Below are 16,210 nucleotides of genomic sequence, written 5' to 3' on the forward strand. Positions count from 1 at the left end.
TCCAGGAACTTTTAGTGACTCTTTGAGTCCATGCCACATCAAGTTGCTGCACTGTGCCAGGCAAAATGAGTTCCAATGCAGTATTAGGAGGTATCCCATGACTTTTGTCACCTCAGTGTACGAGGTGCAATCAAGTTCTACGGCCTCCAATTTTTTTTTCCGGACTGGAAAGAGATAGAAACATGTGCATTGTTTTAAAATGAGGCCGCGTTCATTGTCAATACGTCACAGAGATGGCAGCACCGTATGGCAGATGGAATTTTACCACCAGCGGCGAGAATGAGAACTGTTTTAAATACTTAAAATGGGGACTTTTCCTTACTTGAACAGCGTGCAATCATTCGTTTTCTGAATTTGCGTGGTGTGAAACCAATTGAAATTCATCGACAGTTGAAGGAGACATGTGGTGATGGAGTTATGGATGTGTCGAAAGTGCGTTCGTGGGTGCGACAGTTAAATGAAGGCAGAACATCGTATGACAACAAACCGAAACAACCTTGGGCTCGCACAAGCCGGTCTGACGACATGATCGAGAAAGTGGAGAGAATTGTTTTGGGGGATCGCCGAATGACTGTTGAACAGATCGCCTCCAGAGTTGGCATTTCTGTGGGTTCTGTGCACACAATCCTGCATCACGACCTGAAAATGCGAAAAGTGTCATCCAGGTGGGTGCTACGAATGCTGACAGATGACCACATGGCTGTCCGTGTGGCATGTTGCCAAGCAATGTTGACACGCAACGACAGCATGAATGGGACTTTCTTTTTGTCGGTTGTGTCAATGGATGAGACGTGGATGCCATTTTTCAATCCAGAAACAAAGCGCCAGTCAGCTCAATGGAAGCACACACATTCACCACCACCAAAAAAATTTCGGGTAACTGCCAGTGCTGAAAAAATGATGGTGTCCATGTTCTGGGACAGCGAGGGCGTAATCTGTACCCATTGCGTTCCAAAGGGCACTACGGTAACAGGTGCATCCTACAAAAATGTTTTGAAGAACAAATTCCTTCCTACACTGCAACAAGAACGTCCGGGAAGCGCTGCGCGTGTGCTGTTTCACCAAGACAACGCACCCACACATCGAGCTAACGTTACGCAACAGTTTCTTCGTGATAACAACTTTGAAGTGATTCTTCATGCTCCCTACTCACCTGACCTGGCTCCTAGTGACTTTTGGCTTTTTCCAACAATGAAAGACACTCTCTGTGGCCGCACATTCACACTCTCTGTGGCCGCACATTCACCAGCCGTGCTGCTATTGCCTCAGCGATTTTCCAGTGGTCAAGACTCCTAAAGAAGCCTTCGCCGCTGCCATGGAATCATGGCGTCATCGTTGTCAAAAATGTGTACGTCTGCAGAGCGATTACGTCAAGAAGTAATGCCAGTTTCATCGATTTCGGGTGAGTAGTTAATTAGAAAAAAAATCGGAGGCCTTAGAACTTGAATGCACCTCATATATCACTATAAACTAACTTGCTTAATTATTCATGTAATCAAAATTTAATTTTTTATGAACTGACAGATGAGCAATAATAATGTATTTTCTACAATGTACTTCACAATTCACATGAAAATATACTAAATATGAGAAGTCTTAGGAATGTATCCAGGATTGGTATTTCGCTACAGTATTTTCTGCATGCCTTGTACATGTGTCAGACAGCTGAGTTGTTCAGTGGCAGTGTTCATCTTATTTGTCTCAATACACATAGGCACAGGTAAAAAGGCTTCTAATTTCTGCTGACTAAATCTTTGAGCTACAATGAGAACATGACTGGGGGAAACATGCAGAAAGGTTGGGGAGGGTAGTTTCCATACCTCCCATCCAGCAATTTCACTGCTCCACAGTATTATTACCATAATTTCAGTGTGATAACATTTCTTGTATTTTTTATATTTATTTGCTGTGTGCATTACATTTGATTTCAACTAAAAAGAGCTCATTAAACATCTATTTTTTTATCGATCTTTATGTCTACTTACCATTATCTCAACTCACAGTAATTTTTTTCCTCAATAAATTAGCTTACGGTATCTTAATTTTTTATTTGTTTGTTTAATCTTTTGTAATTTTGGTGGTTGCATCACTATTTAGGTATTAGATAAGGAGAATGAATATTCACTATGTAATAATGAACACACATTTCAAAAGATTTGTATCTACATCCAAGTATTACGTGGTATACCCTTAGGAGTACATACATGATTGCAAGGGATCCCCAGTTGCTTAACTCAGTAAACTTAGGATCAAACTGGTGTAAAAAAAACCATGAGTAGAAAAGAAACCAACACTATGTAAATGATATATTGAGCAGTCAATAAGTTCATTAACAAAATATAAAAATCAGGAAGTTCATATTGAGCAGTCAATAAGTTCATTAACAAAATATAAAAATCAGGAAGTTTCAAATCAGTGCATACTCTGCTGCTGGGTGAAAATCCATTGTTGAAAGATTATACGATGAAGACATGGAAGGGCACAGTCACTAGCCTTGACACATCAAGACGTAACCACGATTCATCTGAAAAGACAACAGGATGCCACTCATGTGACTGGTGTTGTTGTTGAGTGCACCACTGTCAGTGCATGTCTCTCTTCTGCTCCTTCTAGGGTAGCTGTGACAATGTTTGCAATGTTGACAATCTGGGCTGCTCTGGACACTGTCACACTGTCCTTGTGGATACTTGTCTTGATGAAAACGAGCTCATTTCTTGAATCAATGTATGTGATGTGGCTCAGCAATCCTGCTCAGCCAAGTGAGCGATATATCTGTCCGCTCGGGCACTAGTCGTGCAGAGCTGTTGAGGGCCTGAACCCGTATATTCCATTTTTGCATGACAGTCATAGAGTCCCATATGTTTGAGCAGCAATATCACAGAACAGTAAATGTCTCCATAGGCCACTATCCTGCCCTTTTCAAATTCCAACATGGGCTAATGTATGTTTCTCTTTCTGATGCAAGGCATAATGTGATCTAACAAGCAGCCAACGTTGAGAGTTCTAAATGAGAAACCTGCTGTAAAACCCATCCTTACACAAAGAATGTGGGTTAGTGTAACTCCTACCTACTTAGAAATGAAAAGCTTGTCATTTGCATATCCAAGCATGCAATACACTCAATACCAGTTTGATGTTTGTGTGTACCGTCCTCATGGGGTTGCAATTTGAATGGTCAGAAGTGAATTTTATGGCTCTAGTTATTTTATATTCCACCCACCTGTTATGTTAAAGTGTAATAACTATTGACATGTTGTTGTTGTTGTGGTCTTCAGTCCTGAGACTGGTTTGATGCAGCTCTCCATGCTACTCTATCCTGTGCAAGCTTTTTCATCTCCCAGTACCTACTGCAACCTACATCCTTCTGAATCTGCTTAGTGTGTTCATCTCTTGGTCTCCCTCTACGATTTTTACCCTCCACGCTGCCCTCCAATACTAAATTGGTGATCCCTTGATGCCTCAGAACATGTCCTACCAACCGATCCCTTCTTCTGGTCAAGTTGTGCCACAAACTTCTCTTCTCCCCAATCCTATTCAATACTTCCTCATTAGTTATGTGATCTACCCATCTAATCTTCAGCATTCTTCTGTAGCACCACATTTCGAAAGCTATTCTCTTCTTGTCCAAACTATTTATCGTCCATGTTTCACTTCCATACATGGCTACACTCCATGCGAATACTTTCAGAAATGACTTCCTGACACTTAAATAAATACTGGATGTTAACAAATTTCTCTTCTTCAGAAACGCTTTCCTTGTCATTGCCAGCCTACATTTTATATCCTCTCTACTTCGACCATCATCAGTTATTTTGCTCCCCAAATAGCAAAACTCCTTTACTACTTTAAGTGCCTCATTTCCTACTGTAATTCCCTCAGCATCACCCGACTTAATTAGACTACATTCCATTATCCTTGTTTTGCTTTTGTTGATGTTCATCTTATATCCTCCTTTCAAGACACTGTCTATTCCATTCAACTGCTCTTCCAAGTTTTTTTCTGTCTCTGACAGAATTACAATGTCATTGGCGAACCTCAAAGTTTTTATTTCTTCTCCATGAATTTTAATACCTACTCTGAATTTTTCTTTTGTTTCCTTTACTGCTTGCTCAATATACAGATTGAACAACATCGGGGAGAGGCTACAACCCTGTCTTACTCCCTTCCCAACCACTGCTTCCCTTTCATGTCCCTCGACTCTTGTAACTGGCATCTGGTTTCTGTACAAATTGTAAATAGCCTTTCGCTCCCTGTATTTTACCCCTGCCGCCTTTAGAATTTGAAAGAGAGTATTCCAGTCAACATTGTCAAAAGCTTTCTCTAAGTCTACAAATGCTAGAAACGTAGGTTTGCCTTTCCTTGACATAAGTACTTCTTACATAAAAGTCATCTTTTAATAAGAGCATAGGAGGTAGAACATATTGCAACAAACAAAAATTTTATTTTGAAACATGCTTAGTTTTTATTCCTTAAGAAAGAAAGTTACAGTCTATTTATTTTTACAGACAACAGCCTTATCTTTAGAGTACATAATTTTATAAATTTTGTTCTGTAGACTAAGAAATGTATCTTTCTTGCATCTGTCCAGCTTATAGATTCAGCACGTGATCTACTAGATACTGAGCTCACAGCAATGGCAGGAGAAAGCTACCAACGTGCATATGGTGCAATGGTGTCTGTGCAGATGTTGGCAGAACTTGAGGAAGTGATTCAGTATAAGTTAGTTCCAGAGCGCCGACCTACAATAAGAAAAATGTGGTGGGACAGGCTTCAGGTAATACACTACATGGTTCAGCAGAAGTCTAAAAACTCATTTATCTTCCCTAAGCTTATTTGATGGTGGTACTGTATTATTACTATTATTATTATTCTTACCTGTCTCAGACATTATGTCTGGCTAAAAATGGAAAGTGACACGGACCTTGATCAAGCGTGACTTCCTTTTAACTGTACGGTATATGTTACATTGCATTTAGGAACTTTCGGGTAATTGAACATGTATCAATAATTACAGATTTCTGTAGTTGTATATATATGTTTGGATGTAGCTGTATTGCGTTGATGTACTGGTGGATATTGTGTGGTATGACTCCTGTAGTTGATAGTATAATTGGTATAATGTCAACTTTATCCTGATGCTACATGTCCTTGACTTCCTCAGCCAGTTGGATGTATTTTTCAATTTTTTCTCCTGTTTTCTTCTGTATATTTGTTGTGTTGGGTATGGATATTTCGATTAGTTGTGTTAATTTCATCTTTTTATTGGTGAGTATGTCAGGTTTGTTATGTGGTGTTGTTTTATCTGTTACAATGGCTCTGTTCCAGTATAATTTGTATTCATCATTCTCCAGTACATTTTGTGGTGCATACTTGTATGTGGGAATGTGTTGTTTTATTAGTTTATGTTGTATGGCAAGTTGTTGATGTATTATTTTTGCTACATTGTCATGTCTTCTGGGGTATTCTGTATTTGCTAGTATTGTACATCCGCTTGTGATGTGATCTACTGTTTCTATTTGTTGTTTGCAAAGTCGGCATTTATCTGTTGTGGTATTGGGATCTTTAATAATATGCTTGCTGTAATATCTGGTGGTTATTGTTTGATCCTGTATTGCAATCATGAATCCTTCCGTCTCTCGGTATATATTGCCTTTTCTTAGCCACGTGTCGGATGCGTCTTGATCGATGTGTGGCTGTGTTAGATGATACGGGTGCTTGCCACGTAGTGTTTTCGTTTTCCAATTTACTTTCTTCGTATCTGTTGATGTTATGTGATCTAAAGGGTTGTAGAAGTGGTTATGAAATTGCAATGGTGTAGCCGATGTATTTATATGAGTGATTGCTTTGTGTATTTTGCTAGTTTCTGCTCGTTCTATAAAGAATTTTCTTAAATTGTCTACCTGTCCATAATGTAGGTTTTTTATGTCGATAAATCCCCTTCCTCCTTCCTTTCTGCTTAATGTGAATCTTTCTGTTGCTGAATGTATGTGATGTATTCTATATTTGTGGCGTTGTGTTCGTGTAAGTGTATTGAGTGCTTCTAGGTCTGTGTTACTCCATTTCACTACTCCAAATGAGTTGGTCAATATTGGTATAGCATAAGTATTTATAGCTTTTGTCTTGTTTCTTGCTGTCAGTTCTGTTTTCAGTATTTTTGTTAGTCGTCGTCTATATTTTTCTTTTAGTTCTTCTTTAATATTTGTATTATCTATTCCTATTTTTTGTCTGTATCCTAGATATTTATAGGCATCTGTTTTTTCCATCACTTCTATGCAGTCGCTGTGGTTATCCAATATGTAATCTTCTTGTTTAGTGTGTTTTCCCTTGACTATGCTATTTTTCTTACATCTGTCTGTTCCAAAAGCCATATTTATATCATTGCTGAATACTTCTGTTATCTTTAGTAATTGGTTGAGTTGTTGATTTGTTGCTGCCAGTAGTTTTATATCATCCATGTATAGTAAATGTGTTATTTTGTGTGGGTATGTTCCAGTAATATTATATCCATAATTTGTATTATTTAGCATGTTGGATAGTGGGTTCAGAGCAAGGCATAACCAGAAAGGACTTAATGAGTCTCCTTGGTATATTCCACGCTTAATCTGTATTGGCTGTGAGGTGATATTATTTGAATTTGTTTGGATATTAAGTGTGGTTTTCCAATTTTTCATTACTATGTTTAGGAACTGTATTAATTTAGGATGTACTTTGTATATTTCCAATATCTGTAGTAACCATGAGTGGGGTACACTATCAAAAACTTTTTGGTAATCAATGTATGCGTAGTGCAGTGACCTTTGTTTAGGTTTAGCTTGATATGTCACCTCTGTATCTATTATCAGTTGCTCTTTACATCCTCGTGCTCCTTTGCAGTAGCCTTTTTGTTCTTCATTTATAATTTTGTTCTGTGTTGTATGTGTCATTAATTTCTGTGTAATGACTGAAGTTAATATTTTGTATGTTGTTGGTAGGCATGTTATGGGGCGATATTTTGCTGGGTTTGCTGTGTCTGCTTGATCTTTAGGTTTCAGATAAGTTATTCCTTGTGTAAGTGTATCAGGGACTGTGTATGGGTCTGCAATGTAATTGTTAAATAATTTAGTTGAATGTGAATGTGTAGAGGTGAACTTCTTTAGCCAGAAATTTGCTATTTTATGATTTCCAGGGGCTTTCCAATTGTGCGTAGAATTAATTTCTCGGGTGACTTCATGTTGTAAAATTATCACTTCAGGCATTTGTGGTATCATCTTGTATGAGTCTGTTTCTGCTTGTATCCACCGTGCATGTCTGTTATGTTGTACCGGGTTTGACCATATGTTGCTCCAGAAGTGTTCCATGTCTGTTATGTTTGGTGGATTGTCTATTTTAATGTGTGTGTTATCTATTGTCTGGTAAAATTTCTTTTGGTTTGTGTTGAATGTTTGGTTTTGTTTCCTTCTATTTTCACGTTTTTTGTATCTTCTAAGTTGTTTGGCCAATGCTTGTAATTTTTGCTTCTTTTCATCTAATTGCTCTATCGCTTCTTGTTGTGAGATTTTACCTAACCTTTTTTGTTTTTTGTCTGATATTTCATTTCTTATAAATTGTGTTAGCTGTCCGATGTCTTTTCTCAGTTTTTCTGTTCTGATCTGTAGCCTGTGTTGCTATGCTGGTTTTGTGGGTTTCTTCTGTGTGTTGGTTGGTTCTGATCTCTGCCTAGTGTGTATATTTAGTGTAGTGAGTGCTCCTACATAAACCAGTAGTTGTAACTCTTCCATAGTTGTATTTTCATTTATTTTGTTGTGTATGATTGTTTTATTGTTGTTTCGATTTGCGAGTTATTTGGTGGTCTATGCAAGAATGGTCTAATGTCTGTATTTGTGTCTTTGTATTCTATATATGTCAACTGAAATTTTTCTTCTATATCTAACATGTGTGTCACTTCATGTTCTATTTGTGCTTGTTCTGGTGGCTGTCTTAAGATTTCGTTTTCCTCTGATTGTTTAATTGATGTGTGTTGTTCTTTGTTTGTTTGCTCTGGGATGTTTGAGTCCATTACTGTATTATTATTCTCCATGAATGGGCCCAATAGGACCATGTGACGTACAATCAGTCAATGTCACTTTTGATGGCTGGCCTTCGTTTGTGTCCAAATTTGTTTCACCCTTTCAGAACAAAGTCTCTTTCACTCACCAGGCCATGGTGTTTCAGTCCATTTCCTAATTTCCCTCAGACCAATTTTCCAATAAAATATCTTTTGTCTGAATGTTTTTCTATATGTAACATCTGTCTGAGTTATACGGGCTACTTTAAGATCCTCCTTAATCACAGGGATCCATTTAATTGGCTCAGTTTTGGCGTTACTTCTGTTTTCACAGAATTCTGCTACTTGTTTTGTCAACCTAGTGGGTGCCATTCTTGTAATGTGCCCATAAAATTTAAGTCTTCTTGTTCTCATGTCAGCATGTATGTCTGTGTATTCTTCTATTTCCTTATTACTTCTCAGTTGATAAGTTTGTCCATCAGTAATTTTGGGGCCTAATATTTTCCTAATAATCTTTCTTCTTTCTTTTGGATTTATTCAGTATCCCTCTTTCTATTTAAAATAAAGTTTCTGCTCCATAAAGACATTCAGATTTGATTACAGTGCTGTAATGCCTAAGTTTACTGAATTTAGAAAGTGATTTTTTTATTACAAATATTTTGTGTTATCTGAATGCAGTTGCCATTTCTTTGCCCGAACTTCATTTGCAGCTTTTTCCAGACTGTTTTCTGTGATTTCCACTAAGTATTTAAACTGAGAAACCCTTTTTATTTTTCCATATTTCGTGCTCAAAAACTGTGTTGCTTGTTTGTTAAATGTCACATATTCCGTTTTTTTGAATGATATTTGTAGTTCTACTTTTTCTGCAACTTCTTTAAGAATTTCAGTTTGTTTTTGAGCTGTGGTAACATCCCTAGTTAAAATTGCCAGATCGTTTGCAAAGGTGAGGCAGTCTACTCTAATATTACTTCTACCTAACTTGATTGATTGGTCAATCTATATTTTGACTCAACTTTTGCTCTCACCATTCTGTAATTACCTTTTCCAAAACGAAGTTAAACAGTAATGGGGAGAGTCCGTCTCCCAGTCTAACATCAGTCTTTATATCAAATGGTTCAGGAATTTCTCCCATGAATTTAACTTTAGAACTAGTGTCAGTTAACATTTCCTTAATCAGTGTTAGAGTTTTATTATCTAGCCCTCATTCCTTTAAAATTTGGAAAAAAGATCAACTAAACAAATTAAGAGACAGAAAAATGATAAAGCATCCAGAGAAGATGGTATAATTGCAGAACTACTGAAATCAGCTGGACCTAACAGTATAAGAGATCACTTAACTGATAGGACATATCTGTCAAACTGATAAAATGCCTGAAGACTGGAAAACTGCCCTAATTTGTCCATTGCATAAAAAAGGGGATAGAAGCAATGTTAATAATTACCGAGGAATCTCTCTTCTCCAGATCACGTGCAAAATTCGTGCACAGTGTTTACTTGATCGAGCCCAAGAACAGTTAGAACCTATAATTGGTTAGTACCGAGTAGGCTTTAGCCCAAACAGATTCTGCGTGGAACAAATTCTTAATTTAAGTTAATCCTTTGCCATCAAAGGATTTCTGGTAACAATATTGTGTGTGCTGGATTAACAGAAATACCATAATAAGTTAATGGTTCCACAACACTTACAGTAACTAATGTTGAATAAATGTTGGGCGTACTTCTTGCCTTTCTATACACTGTTTCCCGTGATATTTGTTCCTAATAGTCTTGCCCCTTTTGTTAAGACTTGCAGCTGGAGCAGAATCCCAATATATTGTTTTCACTTATATTTGCTACTTGTGTAACCTTTTCCCTTATTTCTTGTTCATAGTTATTATTCTTTATTAAAATGAGAATTCCTTTTTTAAAGAGTGATTAGGTTAAATTTTGAGGCTTAGTATTTTTTTGCATCTGTAACTTTGTTTCTGGGAATCTTCCAATGATACTTAATTTCAAATCATATTTGCTGTTGATTTTCTGCATCTTATTGCCTTCTTTTTTTATGTTTCAGAATTTATCTTGTCACAAAATCTTTGTCAAACTTAAGAATCCATTCTAGCTTGAGTCTGGATATTCTGCTTTGAGATCCTGCCTGTATTTTTTTCCAATCATTTAACACTGCCTTTTTCTATTTTGTTGTCTTTCGAGTAATCTTCATATGTAATTTCATAGTCAGGCCAAGGTAATTTGCAGTTATGAACTGTAACATTAGCTCAGATCCTGGTAGTCTTCAACAGGTGTTGTAGGCTAATTGGAGTTAAGCACCAAGCACATATAGGGCTACTCACAGCACCTTTTAAAGGAAGACGAGACACGTTCTTGAAATATTGTGCATAAAACTGTCCTTTTATAGTGCATAAAACTATTCTTATCAACCCATTTGGATACTTGAAAATTTATGCTCTGTCAGTTAGTCTGCGTAAACCTCAGAAATTTGATCACTTCACTGTATTTATGTGACCACTTACATTTCTTATAACAGTGACAGTGTGTGTAGCGCCCGCACACATGATATCTGTTGAAGAGATTTTAACTGTAAACTGGCTCTCAGAATTAAGAATAGTATTTCTTATAATGCCTATGACTGTTTAAAGACATGACAGTAAAAATGTAATTTAAATTAAACTTCTTATACAGATTAATGGGATCTTCAGTTTACAATCTGCTATTCTAGCATCTTAATGGGTTAATATTTGCATTGTCTGTCACCAGCTTTAGATTGTTTAGCTATTATTTACTCTACACTTCTTTCAGCATAATAAAAATTGAAGAATGTAATGTCACATGATCTTTCACAAAGTTTGATTTTCTTTTTTCACTTCAAACTTTATATTCATGTTCATTTGCTGTGTAACCATAAATTAAAGGACAGTTCCAAAACGCTGCAAATCACTTATTCAATTTCACAGGGATGTCAGCGTGTAGTAGAAGACTGGCAACGCATCATACAAGTGCGTACACTTGTTGTTTCTCCACAGGAGGATATGTACACTTGGCTCAAGTATGCTTCTTTGTGCCGAAAGTCTGGACGTTTGGTGAGTACCAAATACTATATTTCATTTGGTGGACCACAAACAAAAAGACAGATATAGCTATGAAGGGGTGCTACTACCCACTGTGTATGTGGTATGCTTTTGAATGCTGTGATAGTTATCAGTGTAGCATGTCATTGTATTTAAAGAATAATTGTCTGGTGCATGCAGTATCAGGAGAAGATATAATTAATGGTTAAAAATAACAAACTTAAAGAAAAAAGGAGCAAGAGGAAAGAAATTAAGATACTTATGTGAAGAATCTGAATGAAGTAAGAAATAAAAGATAGGGAACAGAAGTAAGGATATATCAGACTGATAATCCAATGACCACATCCAAGTAGATGCTTCTTCCTCTGAAGTAGACACACCAAATTAATCTTTACATTCTACCCAGATGTTCATTTTTATTTATTAGTAAATGTGGTTTGACAGTTACAGCCATCCTCACCGGTTACAAATGTCGAGTCCAGTAAGGACCTTTCTTTGCCCATCTACACCATCGTTTCACCTGGCTACATGCCCTGCCTCCCTTTCATTTTCATCACAGTCATAACTATGTCTTCCATTCACTTATGCTCCCTAATCTAGAGTTGAGTAGAGATGAGTTGGGTTTTATTGGTCCTGGTAATCACATAGTACACAAATAGTATAGTCTGATGTAGGACAAGTCAATGTATAACAAAATATAATATTAAATTTGCATTAAATTCATTATTTCTACATTAAATAATCACTGAGTTACAATATACAGAGCAAGTATTGTACAAAAATAAAGGGTAGGTATTTTAAAGCAGAAAGAGCATGTACTGTACTGGCATATTAATATATGTATTACAGCAACATTTACGTGGTAAATCATTAAAGTTCTAGTAACATTTGTATGATACATCTCTAAGGCAAAGACACAAATCGTTAGTGACCTTCCTGAAGGAACTCGGGGAGGCTATAGAAGCAGTGATGAATCAAATATGCCTTAGCAGTTGACCTGAAATTTGCCAGGTCATTTATTCATTTAATGTGTGGGGGAAATTTATTATAAATAACTTTCCCATAATACAGGGTTCCTTTTTTATTCAGGATGTTGGTGTGGGCTCTAAAGGAAAGTTTCCTTTTTGCCTGGTGTTACAAGAGTGGATATTTTCATTTTTCTGGAAGAGAGTGGGATTTTCCATTGAATATTTTTTCACAAACACTGTTATGTCATACACATATATACATGGAAGTGGGAGGATTTTTTAGCCTAAAGAGCTTTTGGCTGAGAGAAGAGTTACCCCAGAAAATAATTCCATATTTCAGTTGTGAGTATATATGGGCATGATACACACTTTTCAGAGAATCTTTGTTGCAGCATCCCTCTAATATTCTCATTAAGTAGCATGTAGTGCTTAATTTCTTACAGACTTTTTCAATATGCATCCCCCATTTAAGATTTATCTTGGAGCTGTACTCCCAATAACTTAATGTTGTGCATATTCTGAAGGTCTTTGTCAGATATCTGAATCTGAACAGTTTGCTCCCCTTTTTTCTCATTATGGAAATTTAGTGCCACTGTCTTACTTGCATTTATTACCAATTTATTGTGACAACCAGTTTTCAATATTGTTCAGTGTCTCTGTTGTAGACTTCTGAAACATTTCCATATCTTTACCACTCACTAGCACACTTGTATCATCAGCAAACTGGACGATGTTCTCACTGAATTTGTTTAGGTCATTCACATATTGTTAGATGTTTCTCTAATTCCCATGTTGTCAAGCTTAGGCAATAGTTTTGTGTGATCCATGATATCAAAAGTCTTAGAGAGATCTAGACATATTCCAATGACATTTTTGCCATTATCTAGTTTCTGAAGCACTTCACTTAATAGTTCAAAAATTGCTGTACCAGTTGATTGGCCTTTCCTGAAACCATGTTGTACTGTGAATCAAGCTCTCCAGTTGGATTCCTGATAATTTCATGTGTATTGCTGTGCATTCTGCATTCGCTCTGCATTCTTCTCTTCATTTATCGCTGAACGACATTCCATTTTTGAATGCTTTGGTGTTAAAAGCCCATTATGAGAATGATATTGCAGCAGTTGTAAATAGCTGCATAAAAGACATTTTTTCAGAGACACTACATTTCACTTAAAATTCCATACTTTTAAAGATTGCTCTAATGCAGCTTCTTAACAACTAGTTAATCCTCACAATGTTATTAAATATCAGATAATTGTTTTCAGCAGTGTTTTCGGCTACACTGTGTAACATGTTAAATATAGACTTTGCTTTCATTTTGTAGATATTTACCAGTGGGGAAACATTTACTGCTCAATACGTTGAGCTTTCTTATTGCTTATTAATATATTATACTCAGCCTCAGCATGGCTTATAGCATCGTCAAGTACAATGTGATATAATATATCATAAGCAGAGAAATGCTAAAAAAAAAAAATTCTGATGAAGGTCATGTTCAAGAATTTTACTCTATTCCTCTATTTGTTTAATATGTTGAATTGGGGATATAACTTTATTTTAGATGATGTTGAATACACAATCATGGCAGTGATACATGAAACCTTGTAGAAATTTTCAGGAATAGGATCTTAATGTCACCTTGTAGCAGACAGAATGTAATCCAATTGAAATATAGCTGGCACAACTTCGGCAGCACCAGAACAAAAAAACATTTTTTTCTCGTCGTCTGTGGAACCATACTCAAAGAAAATTATCAAAGAATAAATCCACAGTTTGTTGTGGAGCGAACAGAGTTGCAGTAGACTTGGAATTTGTTGTGGGCTTCAAGGGTAATACACAGATAAAACTGTATCGACACAACTTCACCAGTCACTGAAAGGTAGTTCCTTAGGAGTAGTAGTAGCAGTAGTAGTAGTAGTAGTAGAGGGGGTAGTAGCAGCAACAGTAATTTTATATGTCTGTGAATCACTTCTACAAGTATAGTGTGCATCCCAAAGTTGTTGTTGTTGCGGTCTTCAGTCCTGAGACTGGTTTGATGCAGCTCTCCATGCTTCTCTATCCTGTGCAAGCTTCTTCATCTCCCAGTACCTACTGCAGCCTACATCCTTCTGAATCTGCTTTGTGTATTCATCTCTTGGTCCCCCCCAGTACTAAATTGGTGATCCCTTGATGCCTCAGAACATGTCCTACCAACCGATCCCTTCTTCTAGTCAAGTTGTGCCACAAACTCCTCTTCTCCCCAATCCTATTCAATACCTCCTCATTAATTATGTGATCTACCCATCCAATCTTCAGCATTCTTCTGCAGCACCACATTTCGAAAGCTTCTATTCTCTTGTTGTCTAAACTATTTATCGCCCATGTTTCACTTCCATACATGGCTACATTCCATACAAATACTTTCAGAAACGACTTCCTGACACTGACATCAATATTTGATGTTAACAAATTTCCCTTCTTCAGAAATGCTTTCCTTGCCATTGCCAGTCTGTATTTTATATCCTCTCTACTTCGACCATCATCAGTTATTTTGCTCCCCAAACAGCAAAACTCATTTACTACTTTAAGTGTCTCATTTCCTACTGTAATTCCCTCAGCATCACCCGACTTAATTAGACTACATTCCATTATCCTTGTTTTGCTTTTGTTGATGTTCATCTTATATCCTCCTTTCAAGACACTGTCCATTCCATTCAACTGCTCTTCCAAGTCCTTTGCTGTCTCTGACAGAATTACAATGTCATTGGCAAACCTTAAAGTTTTTATTTCTTCTCCATGGATTTTAATACCTACTCCGAACTTTTCTTTTGTTTCCTTCACTGCTTGTTCAATATACAGATTGAATAGCATCGGGGAGAGGCTACAACCCTGTCTCACTCCCTTCCCAACCACTGCTTCCCTTTCATACCCCTTGATTCTTATGACTGCCATCTGGTTTCTGTACAAATTATAAATAGCCTTTTGCTCTCTGTATTTTACCCCTGCCACCTTCACAATTTGAAAGAGAGTATTCCAGTCAACATTGTCAAAAGCTTTCTCTAAGTCTACAGATGCTAGAAATGTAGGTTTGCCTTTCCTTAATCTTTCTTCTAAGATAAGTCGTAGGGTCAGTCTTGCCTCACGTGTTCCAATATGTCTATGGAATCCAAACTGATCTTCCGTGAGGTTGGCTTCTACAAGTTTTTCCATTCATCTGTAAAGAATTCGCATTAGTAGTTTGCAGCTGTGACTTATTAAATTGATAGTTCGGTAATTTTCACATCTGTCAGCACCTGCTTTCTTTGGGAATGGAATTATTATATTCTTCTTGAAGTCTGAGGGAATTTCACCTGTCTCATACATCTTGCTCACCAGATGGTAGAGTTTTGTCAGGACTGGCTCTCCCAAGGCCGTCAGTAGTTCAAATGGAATGTTGTCTATTCCCGGGGCCTTGTTTCGACTTAGGTCTTTCAGTGCTCTGTCGAACTCTTCACACAGTATCGTATCTCCCATTTCATCTTCATCTACATCCACTTCCATTTCCATAATATTGTCCTCAAGAACATCGCCCTTGTATAAACCCTCTATATACTCCTTCCACCTTTTTGCTTTCCCTTCTTTGCTTAGAACTAGGTTTCCGTCTGATCTCTTGATATTCATGCAAGTTGTTCTCTTTTCTCCAAAGGTCTCTTTAATTTTCCTGTAGGCAGTATCTATCTTACCCCTCGTGAGATAAGCCTCTACATCCTTACATTTGTCCTCTAGCCATCCCCGCTTAGCCATTTTGCACTTCCTGTCGATCTCATTTTTGAGACATTTGTATTCCTTTTTGCCTGCTTCATTTACTGCATTTTTGTATTTTCTCCTTTCATCAATTAAATTCAGTATCTCTTCTGTTACCCATGGATTTCTACTAGCCCTCATCTTTTTACCTACTTTACCCTCTGCTGCCATCACTATTTCATCCCTCAAAGCTACCCATTCTTCTTCTACTGTATTTCTTTCCCCCATTCCTGTCAATTGTTCCCTTATGCTCTCCCTGAAACTCTGTACAACCTCTGGTTTAGTCGGTTTATCCAGGTCCCATCTCCTTAAATTCCCATTTGCAGTTTCTTCAGTTTTAATCTACAGTTCATAACTAATAGATTGTGGTCAACCTTCTTTCATGATTCTTCAAC

The 16,210-nt window shown here is 37.1% G+C and overlaps 1 protein-coding gene across 2 annotated transcripts in view; it reads left to right on the top strand.

Moving 5' to 3' along the window:
* Positions 1-16,210, top strand: part of LOC126457241 (serine/threonine-protein kinase mTOR) — a 263,986-nt gene that overhangs the window by 178,036 nt on the left and 69,740 nt on the right. For both annotated transcript variants that reach the window (XM_050093384.1, XM_050093385.1), the window contains 2 exons: positions 4,589-4,774; positions 10,972-11,097. In XM_050093384.1, coding sequence (XP_049949341.1) covers positions 4,589-4,774; positions 10,972-11,097 — 312 coding nt within the window. The remainder of the gene's footprint in view (positions 1-4,588; positions 4,775-10,971; positions 11,098-16,210) is intronic.

The sequence above is a fragment of the Schistocerca serialis genome, chromosome 2, assembly GCF_023864345.2.
Source record: "Schistocerca serialis cubense isolate TAMUIC-IGC-003099 chromosome 2, iqSchSeri2.2, whole genome shotgun sequence".
Lineage (NCBI taxonomy): Eukaryota > Metazoa > Arthropoda > Insecta > Orthoptera > Acrididae > Schistocerca > Schistocerca serialis.